The 19,205-nt window shown below is 38.2% G+C and overlaps 1 protein-coding gene across 1 annotated transcript; it reads left to right on the top strand.

The window, feature by feature from the left end:
• Positions 1–929: 929 nt before the first annotated feature.
• On the top strand, positions 930–16,397 carry LOC119887582 (protein-tyrosine kinase 2-beta-like). Its single transcript, XM_038698314.1, is given in 32 exon segments — positions 930–1,121; positions 3,521–3,756; positions 4,154–4,332; positions 4,478–4,565; positions 5,390–5,469; positions 5,629–5,691; positions 5,951–6,005; positions 6,124–6,264; positions 6,424–6,498; positions 7,765–7,866; positions 8,033–8,150; positions 8,358–8,397; positions 8,627–8,658; positions 8,833–8,877; positions 8,970–9,067; positions 9,692–9,773; positions 9,855–9,881; positions 9,884–9,954; positions 10,153–10,268; positions 11,694–11,794; positions 12,028–12,117; positions 12,790–12,994; positions 13,172–13,280; positions 13,377–13,436; positions 13,542–13,664; positions 13,842–13,994; positions 14,070–14,105; positions 14,950–14,974; positions 15,113–15,147; positions 15,333–15,467; positions 15,587–15,667; positions 16,165–16,397. Coding segments are annotated over 31 exon segments (2,979 nt in total). The 5' UTR covers positions 930–1,121; positions 3,521–3,558; the 3' UTR covers positions 16,381–16,397.
• Positions 16,398–19,205: the final 2,808 nt, after the last annotated feature.

The following is a 19,205-nucleotide window of genomic DNA, read 5'->3' as shown; positions in this document are numbered from 1 at the left end:
GAGCTGTTAAAAACAAAAACAAAACTTTTTAATCAGGGGCTTTTTTTGCATTATATTGTTTTGTGCATAATATTTGTTTACTTTTTGTGAGTGTTCTGTCTGCTTGAGAAGACTGCCCTGCTTACAAATGAACTGGTAGAGTGCTAGTTCTATACAATTATAAGAAAAGTGAAACATCCCTAAATAAATAAAGTTAAAAAAACAAACAAACCCAGAAACATTAATGAATTCCATGTAGGCCAGTCCCAGGGTTTGGTATCGTGCATGGTGGCCCCACTTCTGTATCTATGCCTCATTGTTTTGAGTTTTTAGTGTTAAAGTGTTAAAGACTAAACCTAGACAAAAATGAAGTCTCACAAACATGTTACCTGAACTAGACTAGATCTCACAGGGAACACTGACAGAGAAAACATATCCTGATCTTCACAGCAACCTTTCCGATTTATGCAATTTGTCGCTGGTGTTGTTTGACATAGTTGAAAATTTCAGCTAGAAACACTTTACTTTTTTATCTATCTAATAAGCCATTTATTGATAGTCTCCATTATTTTTTCTGTCATTCCACATTTCTCCTATAGATGTGAAACCTGAAATATTTTGTCACAGCAATATTATCTGAGCATTTGTAGCCATCTGTAATGTGTGTGTAAGTGTGTATAAATATATATGTCACTATGATTACTCATTGTTTCTTCTGTGTGAGGCAAGGCATGTGTGTATAGCCCCGCATACTTTAAACCATGGATGCCTTTTTTCTTCTTAGAAGTAATCTTAACCTTCAGCCTCTACCTCCTCAGTTCCCTCTTGTCAGGCCTCCCATAGCCAGGTGATGGTGCAACATGCTGGCCGTGCTGCATGCTGATCTTGTCTCTCTCTTCCTCTTCCTCGCTTTTTCACTACACACGCACACACGTTTACACACAAACACACCCACACGGCCCTGCTGGGGAATTCATGGCCTCAGGCTAACAAAACACGATCCCGTCCAACAGCAGCGGAAAACCCTGAGAGAAACTAACACAGCTCAGCTCCCTCACAGCCGACTAACAGCATGGAGCTTTATTTATGAGAGAACACGTTCTGACAGCCAGAGGCACTTTTCTGACAGATGCTATTGTGAGGTGGGTAACCGGCTGAAATCTCGACCTCATAGTGAGGTGTGTTGTCAAGGTTGTTCTTAAGTATTTATCTGTGTTTGCTGAGTCAACTTGCGCTCAGATTGTTTGATTGACAGGGCAGAACATTAATGTGAGGAGTGGAGAGTCAGAATGATGTTTTGGGTTCTTACGGCGAAGACAGGCGTATTGTCCTGATTTTTTTTTTTTTTTTTTTTTTTTTTGAAAGTCTGACCTAAAAAAGAAAGAAAAGATTTTGGTTGTCTGTGATTGTGGCTGTGCGCTAAGGTTTTTACGATCTTCAGTAACCATCCCCGTGTTTGTTTAAAGCTAGGTGGTTGGAGAAGAATCTCCTGTTGCTTGGCTGTATGTTTTATGAGGTATTCGTGCCTTAAAGGAATAGTTTGACATTTTGGGAAATGCTCTTATTCGCTTTCTCCCAAGACTTCTCATGTCTGTATTGTAAATAAGCTGTCACCAGCAGCCGGTTAGCATTGCTAAACAGCTTGCCTGGCTCACTCCAAAGGTAACAACATTCCTCTACTAGCACCTCTAAAGCTTTCTAGCTAACAGGCTGTGTCTTGTTTGTTTAAAGGATTAATGTGTTTGAGGCCCCATCCACACTACTGCGTTTTTGTTGGAAAACGGAGAACTTTTGCTAGGTTTGCACCTCCCATACAGACTAAAACAGCGAAAACGAAGACCTAAAACGGAGAAGTTTGAAAATGCTGTCGACCCCGTTTTTCATTTTAAAACTCTGGAGAGCGTTTCAGTGCGGACAGGCAAAAATGTTGTTTGGCTCTCTGACTGGGTCTCAAAAGTCATGCTACGTAGAAAGACGACGCTACTGACAGAGTTTTTGATTTGGTATTTTTATTATAATATTTTGTACTTGCAAATAACACTTCCTAGCCTACACTTGTTCCCGTATTTACTTTGCAACAGCCGCAGTCACAGCCTGTTACTGGTCCATGCAAAATAAAATCTGGTGTGGTTCTTCGTCTTTAGCACTTTATTCTTTTGCCAAATCATCTGTAACTACAGAGTAGACCATCTGCTTCATGTTTACACCGGCACGCGCATGCCCAGTGTACGTGAACGGCCACTAGATGTGCGTTTTTCAGTCCTCAGAGGAGATACAGCGTGTTAATTGTAAGTTTTTGAAGTTATGGTGGGAAGATATTGTTACCTTGAGACAGAGCCAGGCTAGTTGTTTTCCCCTGTTTCCAGTCTATATGCTAAGCTAAGCTAACCACCTCCTGGCTCTATCTTATGATAGGATATGTCTTTATTGATCCCCATGGGGGGTAATTAAGTTGTTTCAGCAACACAAAGACAGAAATAAATACAGATAAATAGGGAAATTAAAACAATACAATAAAAACACAATAAATTAAATTAAATTAAAAATAAATAAATAAAAAACGACAAGGTTAAGGGACAGTGGTGTCAATTAATAGCAGCAAGTCTCATATAAATGTAAACAGTGTACACCAGAATAACATATGATGTGATTAAGTAATGATACGCTTGTCTGTATTAATATAGAATCATAATAGAAATATAGTATATAATGTAGAAAGAAGACAGTATAATATAGTATAGCATTGGCTAGTACAGTATAGTACAATATAGTATAGTATGGGATATAGGATATAGTATAAGGTGCAATGTAAAAGTATATCATAATACTATAGCCTAGTTAGTATAGTGCCACAATATAACATAGAATATCAAATGTAATATGGTATAGAATAGTATAGTATAGTAGGGTTTAATCTAGGATATTGAATGGACAGATGTGAGAGTGGCATCAGTCTTCTCTTCTAACGCTTTGCAATTAAGCAAGTAAGAGTGGTTCTCAAAATGTCAAACTATTGTTTTAAGGAGGACATGAAGAGCTGCTTCTCTGCTACATTGGGAGGTTTTATCACCTCGATTAACACAAGCTGCATAATGGCCCAGAGCTAGGACGTGGGTCGGTTAGTCATCATCACTCTGTTATTCACTGTTGTTTTAGTAGATTTTGGTGTTGCTTTGGTTTACGACATTTCGTTGTCACTTTCATTGCATTTTCAACAGATATGTATTAAAGTTTAAGTTATATTTGCACTCAGGGAGAAGATGGATTTTAAAGGAGTTTTCCTCGTTGATGTAGATGTTAGATGTGTCTCCACGCTCTCACAATTTTGCTTTATGAATCACACAGGCCCACACTTGAAATCAAGGAAGGAATGTAATCAGCAGATCTCAGAATCAAATGATGTGAGTCATAGACACATGGCACAAGATCACAACAGTGTGAGGAGTAGCATGACTGTAGTACTATGATGAGGCAAGTTACCTGAAGTTTCACTACTAATTTTACATTCTAATTTAAGTATTTTTCCTTTGTTTGTCGCAAGGATTGTGTGGATATGATGGTGCCAACCCAGCCTTGAGAATGTATGAGGTGATGTCCGGTGACACCCTGTCCTGGAAGGTGCCCACTCCAAGACAAAGTGACCCAGAGCCCAACCCTGAATTGCAATTCACTGGGGATGGAGGGCCCGTCAAGATCCTCAAAGTGTGCTTCTGCACCAACAACAACCTGGGCAAGAACTTCAAGCTGGTTAAATGTGACAGCTCCTGGCAAATCAGGGTGAGAGTAATCTAAAAAAAATGGGGAGGGGAGTGTAAAAAGATGGGAATCTTATCTGAGTTAGTTTAGATTATAAATTCAAAGATGACCCGTCAATGTTGGAGGAGGTGTTTTGTAATTGAGACAGAAATCTGCTTTTTTTGGCCTTGTTCCGGAAAGATAATAAATCCTTAATCAGTGAACAAATAATCTTATTTCATTGTTGAGTTTACAGCAACAGGCATAAATAAAAGTTTAACATGTTATTTCCAGAACTTCCTCTCATCAATTTTAAGGCTAATTTGTTAGCCTGTACAAGTAAAGATGAAGCAGGTGTCAACCAAGTGCAATAAATAGCAAGGCTAAAAATTCATAATAAATTTTTTTAGGGGAATATATCTCGTTCCATCTCCTTCAGGCAATCATTCGTTCGATTCTGATCAGCGGTCGACTGGGGCCGAACATCAAACACACGGGATGCTACGGTCTCCTGCTGAAGCACCTGAAGTCAGAAGAACTTCACTGGCTGCATCCAGATCTGACTGTCGGCGAGATGGAACAACGCTATGAGAGCCATCACGTGGAGGCTGAGTGGAGGTACAGATTGATTACAAGGACAGTTGTATCAGATTTTATCTTGTAGAACGAGTGTTTTGAATGTTGTTTCTATCTGTTGGAAGACATCTATGGTATTTTGATACTGAAGTATGGCATTTGATATCTGTTTTGTTTTTCAATGCAGGTATGACCTTCGTATCAGATACATACCCGTCAATTTCCTGGAAAGATTCAAAGATGACAGGTCCACACTAGTGTATTTTTACCAGCAGGTAATAAGCTACAGTGTACTCAGTCTTTGATTTAATTATTTATTCTGCTGTTTATGCAGGTGGCACTTCTTTTGTTTAAAACAAATTTACATGTAATAATATAAAACCTTCATTACTGTAAAACAAAACCATACAGGGCCACAAAATATTTGTTACCGGCCTGCAGGATACCGTTTGATTCTGCAGAAAAGCTGAATAATCATCAAGCTATTATAAACTATGTGCCATCACCTTCTTTCAGCATTTAGCAGTACATGATCTGTGCAGTATAATCAAAATAAAAACAGCCTGTCATGGGAAGTGGGAAAAAAATAACAGAAATAGGGCTGGGTAATTAAACAATAATTATAATTATTGCGATATAATTTCCCTCAATAACAATATAACAAATGTTTATTAAATGATTGATCTAATTCATTTGAATTATATGCAAATCAGCACTTATTTTTTCTTATAAGATATTTATTTTACTGAGTAAAAGGGACTGAAAAAAAGATTTTTACTTAATTTTACTCATGCATATTTTTTAAAACCATGATTGTTTTGAATGTTCTGTTCTGTTTGTCATGTTCTGACCACAATTAAATTAATTCTGGTTTCTTCAGCTTTCGCTGAGGAGCAAAAATCAGCCTTTAAACTTGAAAGAAATAATGGTTTGTCGTGATAATTATAGATATCGAATGATATAAAATTTGTTATCGTGATAACATTTTTGGCCCTATCATCCAGCACTATATCCAAATAATTTTCACAGTAGTGTAATAATCCAGTATTACTGTAGTTTATAGTGGTATATCTGATTCCTCTGTTTCATTCTACGACAGGTGCGCAATGATTACATGCAGTATCATGCCAGTAAGGTCAGTGATGGGATGGCGCTGCAGCTTGGCTGTTTGGAGATCAGGTAAGTCACTGCATTCCTCTTATTCTTTTGCTCTTGCTGGTTGGTAAAACTTTTCATTTAGCGATGGCAGTGTAACTTATTGTTTAGGATGAAGGACATTTGGTTGTATAGAATGAATTAGTTGCTGAGATAGTTTCCTTGTACTCTGTTTTTTTACAGGAGGTTCTATAAAGACATGAATTCAAAAGGTCTAGAGAAGAAGTCTAACTTTGAGCTGCTAGAGTAAGTTGTTATTTTCCCATAATCTTGTAACTGTGATTTTTTGTGACACAACTTCACTCAGACAATTACTCTGTATGGGTAGATAGTGAGCCTTAATGTAATCAAACCCTTTAAAAAGCCCCACCGGATAATTTGCATTACTACCATTTTCTTAGTTCACTAAAAAACTTGATGACATTTAAAACATATGATGTTATAATCTGGCTTTTTTCTTTATTTCATTCATACTATTTTTCTGAAATTTGCTTTACAAATGAAGAAAAGAAGTGGGCCTGGAACTTTTCTTTCCTCAACAGGTGATTAACAGCATGAAGGTGAGCTATACTAATGTTTTAAATTCTAGACAACCACACATTTATTTTCCTTATTAATACTGGGTGGTAGACCATCAGAGTGGACATAAAACACAAAATTTCCCTGTTTGTGATCCAGTCAAAGCCTCTGCGGAAGTTGATCCAGCAAACATTTCAGCAGTACGCAACACTCAAGGAGGACGACTGTATGGTCAAGTTTTTTGAGACCCTCAAAGATTTCAGCAATTTTGATGAAGAGGTTTTCCCATGTGAACTAGTGGTGAGTGGAACATGTTCAGCATGATACTGAGCAACGAAAAAGGTCTCTACCACTAAATCCTATGATAGTCTTGGTTATCAACATCAGGAGCTCCAAACCTTACACTGCTCTTGCTCACATTAATATCGCAAACATTTAACCGCTCTCACTTGTCAACAGCAAGGCTGGAGTCTGTCGGTGGAGCTGGTCATCGGTGGAAGGGGAATTCGCCAACGCACGCAGAAGAATTCAGCGGTAAGCATGGTGAAGATTTAGGTGTTACTTGAGAGGGCTTTGACAATTTGAGGGCTTTCATCCGATGTTACAGTGTGTAGTTTTGTATATCTAATCTATCTTGCTGAGTTAAGTTTTGTTAAATGAATAGTTGGACATTTTGGGAAATACACTCATTTGCTTCCTACCCAAGAGTTAAATGAGAAGATTGATACCACTCCCTATCTGAAAGGTAAAAACTACATCTGGTTAGCTTAGCTTAGCATAAAGACTGAAAACAGAATACACTCACCAGCACCTCTAAAGCTCAATAATTAACCGTGACTTCCTGAAGTCTTCATTGGTTGCCTGACAACCACTTCCGGCCAAGAAAAAGTCAGTGTTACACAACACCACGTAAAACCACAACATGTCATGCTTACACTTCGTTTTTGTACAGATGAAAAAAACTAGATACAGGGTGTGACCTAGTGAGATTTTTTCCTGCTGGATTTTGTTATATTTGGAGAGAGCCAGACTAGCTGTTTCCCTGTGCCTTCAGTTTTTAATGGAGTTATGTAAACTGAGGTTCAGGAATAGGACCACGCCTCCCTCTTTCCCCTCACTGATTAAACCAGCCGTGTCCCATCACACACACCTGCAATCCAATCACCGCCACATACATAAGATCGCCCAAACTCTCTCTCACTGTCTCAGTTCTCTAAACCCCCCATCCCTTGAGAAAGGCTCCATACGGCCTCATCTAGCTCCTTCAGTCTCCAAGGAACCACGGGGGGACGATCCATCAGCTGCTCCACAGCGAGTCTCTACAGAGACGAGTCTCCACCCTGAGTCTCGACCCCCAGGTTCTCAGTAGCACATACGACCTTCTCATCCACCTTCCCTCGACCCCTCATCATAAACATGATCACATAAACCACCTCTAACTTGGCGCGGTCCTGTTAGTGAAGCCTAAGCTAAGCTAACTGGCTGCTTCACATTTATCTTACAGACATGAGAGTGGTATCATTCTTCACATCTTCACATCTAAAGCGAACAAGCATATTTCCCAAAATGTCAAACTATAACTTTAATTATATAATTTCTGAAAGTACCGCTGTTGCATTCTGAAAGTCTGATAATATAAATTAATTCATGCTGGATTTTTCAAGTCAATACATACCATATCTCCTGACCTTGTTAACAGCCATCAGTGGATGCTACATCACTGTATGTCTAACACAGTTTGTCAAATCTAATCAGCCCCATCATAATTTCACTTATTGTATTACTCTTGTTTGTGCTCAGGCTGTTTTTCTAGCCGACTTCAAACAGATCAAGAAAATACAATGCTTATCTCAGAGTGATGGCAAGGCTCTTGTGAACTTCGATATAGAAGGGGCCAAACAAGTAAGTACCACAATAACACTATCAATCTTATTATACAATAGTACTTTGTACAGAATCAGAATAGCTAAAATTAGCAAGTACCTTCACTATAGAGAGCGTCTGCACAGGAAATTTGACCGGGTACATGTGCTGACATTGTAATAATCTCTTTTGTTCTTTCTGATAGCGTCTATCAATCAATGTGGCCACGGTCCCTATGGCAGAGAACATGATGGACCTTATTGATGGTTACTGCCGCTTGGAAAATGACACAGAAGATACCATTATCTACCGACCAAATAGAGGTTTGTACGACTCAGTCACTTGTTCGGATCACAGTGGTGAAAGCTCCACATATTCATGCCCTTTATTTTATTGTTTATTGCTAGCAATAAAGGGCATGAATATGTTGTTTTTAGGAACGGAGCATAGTTGGGTGCCTAAAAAGCTGCACAAGAGGCTTTTTAATCTATTATTTAAACTGAAATTATCGCTACTAATTTCTGTTCTAGATGCCAATGCAAGATGTTCCCTACCTGAGATTCCTAAAAGGTGAGGGGCTTTTGGCTGTTTTATGACTTTGAATGATTTGTGCTCTCTCCCAGCCTCAGTGTACTCCAAGCTGTACTCATTCTTTTTTTTATTGTAATATGAAATGAAAAGTTACAGTTATTGATGAGTAAGGCGGTTATATTGGATCATTCTGTCAGCGCTCTGAGGAGCAATAATTTAAAAATTTATGACCGGGGCTTTCTCTCATTCTATCTTTTCTCTGGAGCAGCACAGACACTGGATCTTCCAGACACAGTATGGGTGAGCTGACAGTTTTCATAGTTTTACATTACCTCTGTGTGTAATGCAAGACATGGGATGTTCATTTCCAAAAAAAAGCTACACCTTTATGTCACTATCTTACAAAAACAAGTAACAGCATAGTGATAGAAGCCGTGAGGTCAAAAAAAAATTGTCTTTCTTTTTTATTTTCAGGTTCAGATATCTATTGCGAGATTAACGATGAAAGGCCAAAATCAGGTTTGTTCTAAGTTTGTATTCAAGTCTTTTGCAGAATTATCACTGTGGGAAGTCACTTTTGAGCTTTCATTAATTCAGATTTTGCTTTGTAGTTGTTAAGTACGGGATCGACCGACGTGACGTTGTTCTTGGCCGAATCCTTGGTGAGGGGTTTTTTGGGGAAGTCTACGATGGAGTTTACAAAAAATCCGTAAGTGTATCTTCCTAGTTGAAGTATATCTATACTAACAGCAAAAACTATCTGTAAACTAATAATAGATTAAAATGGTGGGAAGCTTGTTAGAGAAATATTTATGTTACCAGGAGTCTCAATTGCTGCATAAAACTATGTAGTTACAGAATATTAAACCTTTCAAACTGCTGTTTGAATGTTGAATTGCATTACATGTATACCGGTAGTAGGTCTTAATCAGCTGATTATTTTCGCTATTGTTAGGTCTATAAATTCTCAAAACAAATAGTGAAAACCACACTAATCTGAAGCCCAAGTTAAGGTCTTTAGATTGTTTTGTCCGACCAACAGTATACACCCCCAAAATACTGCTTTACCATCACACAAGACATACAATAGCAGCAAATCCTGGAACATGAGAAAGTTTTGTTGAAAAATGGCTCAAACAATTATAAAAACAGTTGCTGTGCGTCAACTTATCAAATAACTTAATCGACTAATCATTTGAGCTCTATAGTAGGTTCATTCTACAAGATTCAAACAGGCCATACTGTGTACAGAATGTGCTGTTTGCATAAATGCTTGTACTCGTTTCCGTTGAAATATTTGTCGCTGTCTCTTTTTTGGGTGTTGATTTAACAGAATGGCGAAAAGGTTAACGTGGCGGTGAAGACCTGCAAAGACTGTTCACCTGACGTGATGGAGAAGTTCATGAGTGAAGCAGGTAGTTTGGAAAAGGTGTAGAAAATAATAAAATAACTGCGACAACAGTGACAGTAACATGTGAACGTTGTGTGTTTACCAGTAATTATGAAGAACCTCAATCACCAGCACATGTCAAACTTATTGGAATCACAGAGGAGAATCCAGTGTGGATTGTCATGGAGCTTTATCAGTATGGAGAGGTTAGTGCCAATCTTTTTTCAGTTTTAATGCAGTCATACTGTGTAATTAATGTATTTTTAGTTTGAGGGAACATTACTCTGCTTGACAGGATTCACACAAAATATGACTACAGCCCACTGAAATATTGCACAGTGCTGGCGTGAGTCACGTATGATTGCCTTGCAGCTTGTCTTAATTAAATGCTAACATTTTTGCAGCTTGGGAACTACCTAAGTCAGAACCAGAAAACACTGACAAATACAACTCTGGTGCTGTTCAGCCTGCAGATCTGCAAAGCTCTCGTCTACCTCTCAGGGGTCAATGTGGTACACAGGTGAGAAGCTCCTTTCATTTGTTGTGTTGTTGTCCTGGAAGTGGAAATACAACAGTTTATGCTGTTTTTTATCTCAGGGAAATTTTCTAACACAGAGCATAAGCACGTTTATATTTCTTATCCTGAAACGATCAAATAATTACTCACATCAGTTTTTCCAATCAACTGTAAATTGATGGACCCATATTGTAACATCTGTATGTAACATGGACAGTATGTTACATATGTAGTAAGCCTGTAATTGAAGGCTAGATATTGTGAATATGCAAGTTGTAAGCTTATTGTTCTACAAGAAAAAAGTTCAGTGAACTTAGCCACATAAATCTAGAAAACTAGCTAATGAGTCCCCTAAAACGTTATGCACAAAACCAACGCCTCATGTGTGTAATATAATTGTTGTTTGGGATGATGACAAAGTTGCCACTTTGACAGCACTACTAAGTCCAGCTGACCAGCTAACTTACACTAATTGTGTATGAAGGGATAATGCTAGCACAGCATGTCTTCGCTGAAACTGATTAAGTAGGAGTAAAAGGTCTTTTATAGTGCTGGGCAACGATTAATTTTTTTATCCCGATTAATCGCATGATTTTCTGCGATTTCAAAATAACCATCCTTCCATCCATCCATCGTCAACAGCTTATCCTGCGTATAAAATAATTGTTGGTGTTAATTAATTAATGCCCAGCCATAGTCTTTTATATAATTGATTAGGCCCTTTGTTACTGTCATAAGAAAAGAGGCACAGTCTGTTATGTTCTGGGCCGATCACGCTGAGTTACAGTATGTTCTTGAAATAATTGGACATATCTGAGATCTGATCAGATTTCTTGGGTTTTATCGCACAGTCTTAATTTACTGGAATGGAAAGGAAAATGGAAGATTAACAGTCCTATCGTCTGATGTAAAAACAACAGGCCAAAACAGCTTCTGAATGTAAGCGGAGTCATATAAGGTAGTGGCAGTAACAAACCTTTTTATTTTTACTTGAAATGTGTATACTAAGACACAGCATTACAGAAAGTTAATGTGAGATGCCAGAAAAGCGAATGCTTCACTCAGTTGTTTCTGCAGAATGTTATCAACAGTTTTCAGGCAGCAAAGCAGCCACTCGTGGATTCAATCTCCTGTGAAGGGAAAACGCAGACAAAAAGGAAATTAGTTCCAGCCTGTGTGGAAAATGCAAACCTTCCTTTTGTGTTATTTGCTGCTGCGGTCGTGGCAGCACTGCAGTCATTTTTAAAATTCAGACCAATCAGTAAGAGTTTAAGGTAATTTAAGACACTCTGCTCTGCCCAAGACAGACAGTCTCCATCATGTTACCAGTCAAGTGATAATTTCGGCACCAGGTTACTTTTTATCTACATTTTCATCTTTATCTGTACCCACATAAACCTTAACCTGTCCTTCCATCTTATTTGTCAGAGACATTGCTGTTCGGAACGTGTTAGTCGCCAGTCCAGACTGTGTGAAGCTCGGAGACTTCGGTCTGTCGAGATACATTGAGGATGAAGAGTACTACAAAGGTCAGAGAGGCAGAAAAATAAAAGCTGATTTCATTGTTGCACTAGTTTTTCTTAGGACTCATTTCGCATTTTGTCAGATTAAACCAAATAGCACAGAAGAAATATTGTACATGTATCCTTGTCGAAATAGATGAACTAGTAAAGAGGGAACATAAAACACACCTCTTTATATTCCTGTTCAAAAATGAAAAAATGTTGATAGAAAAATACCAACCTCTCCCATTTCTTTGCAGCGTCTGTTACTCGGCTGCCAATCAAGTGGATGGCTCCAGAATCCATCAACTTCAGACGCTTCACCACAGCTAGTGATGTGTGGATGTTTGGTGAGCTTGTGATACACTAACATACAGTACAACAGTTCAGTGCAAAGACATTTAGGGGGTTCAGGCACAAGACAGGAAAGCACACTGATCCTCAAACATGACAAAAGGCAGGTGGCTGGTTGATCTTCAACAGTCAGTGCATGTTTTAATGAAATTGTAGAAATGACTTGATCGAGCTCTTTATGTCAGGCCCCAAATGATGGATGTTTTGTTTAGACACCTTCACATTTTTGCCTAATAGAAAGAGAAAGCAAACAAGGCATAACCAGCTTAATGTTCCTTATTATTGATATGCCCAATGTAATACTGGCTTGTATTTGGAAAATACAAGGTGACAACTTGACAATTGAATTTCCACCCCTAAAGGAAAACATTTTCTGGAACTTAATCAAACTGTCAATACTTTCAAGGCATAGAAAAAGTGAACTACCATGAACAAGGTGGCAATCTGAAAGTATTGCTTTTGAACCAGGAGACATTTTTTATACATAAAATAAACACATTATTTCCATGAGGTTTTGAGATTTTTTTATCAACTAAATTTATTATAAATTTTTTTTAGTCTACACATTTAATTAAGTGATTTAGTTAAGACAACACCAGCACAGTTACATTGAGGCTGAAGTCCTTTAAATGTCATTTCTGTGTTTCTCTGTTTGCATTGCCCGATAGCTGTATGCATGTGGGAGATAATGAGCCGTGGGCAGCAGCCATTTTTCTGGCTTGAGAACAGAGACGTGATCAACCAACTGGAGCAGGGAATCAGGCTACCCAAGCCTGATGACTGCCCTCCTGCCCTCTACTCACTCATGACCCGCTGCTGGTCCTACGACCCCAGAGAGAGACCAAACTTCACTGAGCTGGTGGTCAAGATTAGGTATTTCTTTATGAAATATGGAAAAATGAACTCTCACAGGATTTCACAGGATGACAATAAAGATAGGGGAGCCATCTGGTTATGATGATGAAACAACACATTCACAAGTTGGATCAATGGCGATTACCTTTCTGTAATGACATGACATGATGTAACTTCTTGTCTAAAAACTGTCAGTGATGTCCACAAGATGGAGAAGGAGGAGGAAGTGGAGAGAGAGAGGAACAGAGCGCGCGCCACAAAATTGTTCGACGCCAAGCTCACTTTTCACGAGCCTCCTCCCAAGGTATGATAAAAGAGACACTCTTATATGTTACAAAGTGGCACAATATTCAAGTGCAACACATGTACTTTTAATACATCTTTTCAATATTTACTGTAGCCTTCGAGAATGAAACCATCGCGGTTTGGGAACACGCTCAATGTTGGTCTACACATTCAGGTACAGTTGTTCACCTAAGTAACCTCTATAGATACCTGCTTCCTCCAAGATGACAATTATCTATTATCTAATTGTGTGTGTGTATGTGTGTGTGTATCTGTGCAGCTGAACGAGGCTTTGTGTGCCAGCTCACCTGACCTGGCTAGCCCATGTGAATATCAGACCCCTGTCGATTCCATGAACACTATTCAGTTGCCCATCAGGTCCCCTCGGCGTCGAAGCGTGGGGGTAAGAAATACTCAGCTGTGTGCATGTCTGTCAGTTTTCTTACGTTTGAAGTCAAGTGTTCAAACGTTCATAAACCTAAAGCACTACATGTAAGATAAAAAATGAATGCATTAAGAGACCAAAGAAGAAGTGCTGTTAATCAGTCATACTTCTGTTATACTTCCCCTGATGCTGTAGGAGGGCGAGTTTCTCCGAATGGAACCAAACAGCAAAGAGGACGCCCAGCTCCTGTGGCAGAGAGAGAGACACAACATGCAGGACACTCTCCGCCAGCAGAAAGAGCAGATGATGGAGGATAAAAAGTGGCTAGAGAAGGAGGAAAGACTCCTGGTAGGAAACAGAACATTATTATTTTTTGTGTCCATGTCCATATTCTATAAAATGAACCTGCCTGTTCTTTTGCAGGACCCCATGGCACCAGAGGACCCTATCAGCCCTGTGGTAGGTACAAATGCAAACTTTGATTTCAGAGCCAGATTAAAGGGACATGTTAGCCAAACAGCTCTTGGCAATGTAGCTCAGACCAAATGTAGTGACCAAAATTCAGCATGACGTCACACAACATATAATAGTTTGCGAAGTCAACCATGATGTGTAAGTATTTTAAGTTTATTTCCAGTTACCAAAAAGCAACTGTAAAGTAAGCTTGATTATTTAAATTGGTAATCAATCCTGTGGAAGTGCAATGATGGCAGTGTGTGATCACTCTTCTTCATATATTTAATTAAGAAATATAACATTTATAATATCAATACACATATATATTTAAATAATACAATATCTTAATTAAAAGGGTACAAAAAATACATGTTTTACCTTGTCCTCCAGTCACAAATATATTAATTGATGCACTTTTATTTATTTGCAACAATCCAATACAATTATCACTCTTATAACTACAAGCAAAAACTTGTTCTTTGAGGTTATCATAAGGCATTCTGGGAAATACATGAGGCACATTTAGTGAAAGTGGATACTACTAATTAGCAAGATTTTATCACAGGGTATTGAGTGATCACAAATTGTGGATATACAATGGTGTAAGTGAAAACATGGAACTTTTCCTTTAACCTTCTTGTATTTCTGTAAAGTTTCCTTTGGAGGATTATAAATTATATCTCATAACATTTCAGTCTGAAATGAATTTCTCTGATGATTACTAGGATTACCTTTGAGCATTATTGTCTGTAGTGTTTGTGAGCTGTTGGATATCTTGACAGTGACAGTTCAGACAGGCTGTTTGTATTTTCTTGTGCTCATGAGATTTATCTTTTATTCTTTTTAGGCCGCTGAAGCTGATGCCAAGAATGGTAAGCGCTTAAAGGAAACTCACATTACTCACATTACACGTTTATTTTCTGAATACTATTATTCCTCTTGAGTCCTTCTGTCTGTCTTTTGTCTTCTCTTTCTCTGTCTGTCTTATTGTTCCTCTTTCTGCCCTGCAGTGGCTCCAGAGAAGCCCCCACGGCTCACAGCACAGGTAGTTCACTTCATTTCTGTATTGTTAGCATTTGTACCACTGAAAACACAATTTATTTTTAATAGCATTGATTTCTAGGTTCAGAAAATAAAGTTACCCTTTAGTTGAATTGATGTTACCGTGCATTTAAAATAGTCCAGTGATCCTTTGTGTAAAGTAATGACACATTATTCCCTCTTACTCAGCCTGCACCCACAGCCGAGCTCGACCGCTCTGACGACAAAGTGTATAACTCTGTCATGAATCTGGTCAAAGTTGTTGTCCAACTCAAGAATGACATCACCGAGGTGCAGCCGGAAAAATATATCACCGTAGTCCAGGTACACTGAGAGAAATTAAATATTTTTAACTTTCATTTTATAGTTTGTTGCTGCTGTAGACAGTTTATAAATTTAAGGTGTCTAAATTGAGTCAAACAATTGATGAATTCCCTCCACAGTCTGTAGGCATGGCTTTACGAGATCTGATTCGCAGTGTGGATGAAATACTGCCCACCTTACACGAGTCTGTCAGGACTGAGGTACGGTATATTATCTGCAGCTTGTTTGCTGTGTTTTCTAATTGCCTTGCTCCCTTTCTTTATTGACCCCGTGCCATTTAATGTTTACTCGCACCCAAAATCCATAGCTTGCATAATCGAACAGTTTCTACAAAGCCACAGTGTTAAACAATTTATAAAACGTGGCACAAAAAAATATTAAATTTGATTAATTTCTTGCTTACTTCAAACAAAACCAGCTGACATGTGCACAGTGGGTCAACAAAATGTATGTAAGGATCACATACAGTATGTGCTGCATGGACAAAATCACACAAACAGCTGATAATGTGATGCAGTTGAGTTGCTTCAACACATCCGTGTAGCAATTTCAACCAAAATGTTTAGAAGCTTCACAAAGATAGTGCCCATGTCTATTATTATTTATTTAGACCCGTGTTTTTCTACTGTAATCTCTTCTGTGAAGAAGGCCAATTGTGCCCATCCAAAAAAGTCATGTTTGTTTACCGTCCCCACAGATCGAGGGCACTCAGAAGCTGCTGAACAAAGACATGGCGGAGTTGATCAGCAAAATGCGCCTGGCCCAGCAGAATTCCATCACCTCTCTGAAGGAAGAGTGTAAGAAGCAGATGCTGGCTGCAGCACACTCTCTGGCTATGGACAGCAAGAACATGTTGGATGCGGTAGACCAAGCCAGAGTCAGGGCCAACTTAGCCAAACCAGCGGCCCCATAGTGGACTGTAAACTCTTCATTGAGTTTACACATCAAGCTTAAATCCGACTTTCTCACATCTGTCAGTCAGAAATAACATTTGCCCACAATCATTTTTATTTTGATCAAACTACTTAAATTCAACTCAGTGGATATGGACAACTCGGAAAAAAGTGGATGCATATTCTTACCAAGGTAGTATAACATGTATACAGAAATTGATGATCGTCTATTGGCAGTATGTTTAGGATCCTGTCATTTCAGAGAGACTTTATTTACTTTATTTAATGTAAAGTTCTCATTTGTGATTGGTGAGTTATTGATTTAATTATCTGCTCAGAAATTGAATTATCCTTGTAGATATAAAATAGTGTCTTTTGACAAATACCATAGGTTTTACCGCAGAGAAAAAGAAAGAATAGTGTAATGATTATTAAAGTAAATCGTTCACTCTTTCAAACCTGTCAGTAGTAACCTGAGTGAAATGTAAAGATGACAAAACCAAAAGGTTTGTCAGTCATTCAGCTGTTCAAAAGTGTTTTACATACAGTATATACAGTACATACGGTATCTCAAGTTTTAATATGTTAGAATTATTATGAGATGAAGACAACAATGGTATGGGTTATCATATATATCAAAGGTACTCAAAGAGTCACATATTTTTGCATTATGCCCATTATATTATTATTAAATGTGAAATTCTAGCATGTAAATCAATTGATATAAATATCATGATATTTACCATACATTAATGCCTGTTCATTGAAACATATCTCTTGTTGCTGTTGAGCATAGTAAATCTTAGATGTTCTGCATTTCCTCTCATTGTTTTTGGCTGTTGAATTGGTCTGCATTATATCGTACAGTTGTTGCCTTCACTTTGTCCCCCCTGCAGCACTATAGCATTGTGTTTCAGCATACAGTACATAAATATACTGACATGGTAGGAATCCTTAACTAGCAGAGTACACTCACTATGAGTGCAGAGCAACACAAGGTGTGTCTGGGGGCAAGTAGGTGGGGAACAGAGAGTGAAGGGCAGGCTGTGTGTCCAGTGGGTACGCATGAGAGAGGTGGAATGAAGGGGACAACATTTTTTGTATAGTATAGTGTATGTTTTCTTATATAGATGTATGCAAAGTTCTTAATAAAGTGTTAGGATGTCCTTAGGATGCATTGGATAGTGTAATTGTATTGTAAATGAGCAGACTGTGTAAACTTAGTAAGGGAAAATAATAGTGACAGTAAGTCCAAACTTATTTATTTAGAACATTTTGTTGTATCACACCACACAAAATAAAATTCCTCCCTACCTCCCTCGCCCCTCCCAAACAAAGAAGAGTTAAATCTCCCTCAATTGTCACTTCTAACTTCCTTACAGTCAAAATGGCGGTGTATAACAAAAACGGGGCTTTATTCATCTCGTATCATGCTTAACTTAAGTGGATCATAACATACCAAGTATGGAATAAATGTGTAGATTGTCCGATTCAAGAAGAGACCAGACTTTCCTATGGATGTCAGTTATTGAGCCACAACAAAGGCCAAAATGTGGCCTGCAAAAGGTGAAATAGGTAAGCCTTGTTTTTAGCGTAGCGATTGTTAATGGAAAATACTGCTGAAAAGATGAAAATTTAAGCTTTATAATAGGCTCAGTCCATAAATAGGTTTTAAAAAATTGTGGATCACCGCAACCACGAGAGGTCCTTGAGCATACAGCAGACTCGGTTGTTCTTCATATTATCACTCACTGTTTCTCACTGATTACCTATGTATGTTACAGTGACATTAATAACTAACGTTAAGATTAAATTATCTCTTACATCAGTTAAACTGTACAATAGAGAGATGTAGGAGCATGAGCAGTAGCATTTGTATTTTGGATAACATAATGAGGCTGTAAAACTGAATTACGATGAACTGCAGGAATGACTCAACCTGTTGCTGGCCTTAAGTAATTTTCACACCACTCAATAAATGCTATGTAGACTGACATTCAAAGGTTTTCATAAGGGTATTTATTACATAATATTGTCATTCAAGTGTAATCATGGCAGCATGGCCAGAAAGAGAAACCTGTAAAAATACTATTTATTCCTAATACAGCATGCCGCTGTTGGTCAAACCTAAAAAAAAAAGTTGAGAAACTTACAGCTATCCCATTTTAGATTGAATGAAGTTCATGACTGAATTTTTTTTTTCTGACAAAAACCCAGCTTCTCATCGTAATTTTTGTCAGTCACTGTGTCAGTCCAACATTTGAATGACATTGACATCTTAAATGACATTGACATGGACTGCAGTGAAATTTGCTACATTAAGTGTCCCCAGAAGATGCATCCTAATGACTTTGGTGATCACCTTACCATGCCCATCAAGCATTACTAACCATTCATCAAAATTTCCACTCTCCACACAAGTGCTGAATGAGTTCCTGTCAGCATCACATGAATTTATAGACTAGTGCTGCTGAGCAATGTTGGGCAAGTTTTGTGGAAAATTTAATCAAACTGATTTCTTATTGGAAAATAAAAATGGAATTACTTCACTTCACTAGTAACTAAACACTAGCAGTAATTAGTTACTTAGCTCAGCTTGTGTTACAAACTCCAAAGCCGCCATATTCTCACACTCTGTGGTGCAGCCAACCTATAGGCATTGGAGGTATTTAGCTACTGTCCATTAACAGCTAGCCCCAGTGACCTCAGAGTCCAGTCCTCACAGACCTCTATTTACAACCTGTACAACTTTAAACAAAACCCAGACAGTTTCTGGGTATACCAGCAGCTAGTTGGACAGTTAAGAAGAAAACATGTAAATACGACAAATTTGGTTAAAAATTAA

The sequence above is a fragment of the Micropterus salmoides genome, unplaced genomic scaffold (genome assembly GCF_014851395.1).
Source record: "Micropterus salmoides isolate LMB-PRFRI ecotype aquatic unplaced genomic scaffold, ASM1485139v1 Ms_hic_scaffold_423, whole genome shotgun sequence".
Taxonomy (NCBI): domain Eukaryota; kingdom Metazoa; phylum Chordata; class Actinopteri; order Centrarchiformes; family Centrarchidae; genus Micropterus; species Micropterus salmoides.
The sequence above is the reverse complement of the archived record's forward strand: the minus strand, read 5'-3'. Positions and strand labels throughout refer to the sequence as shown.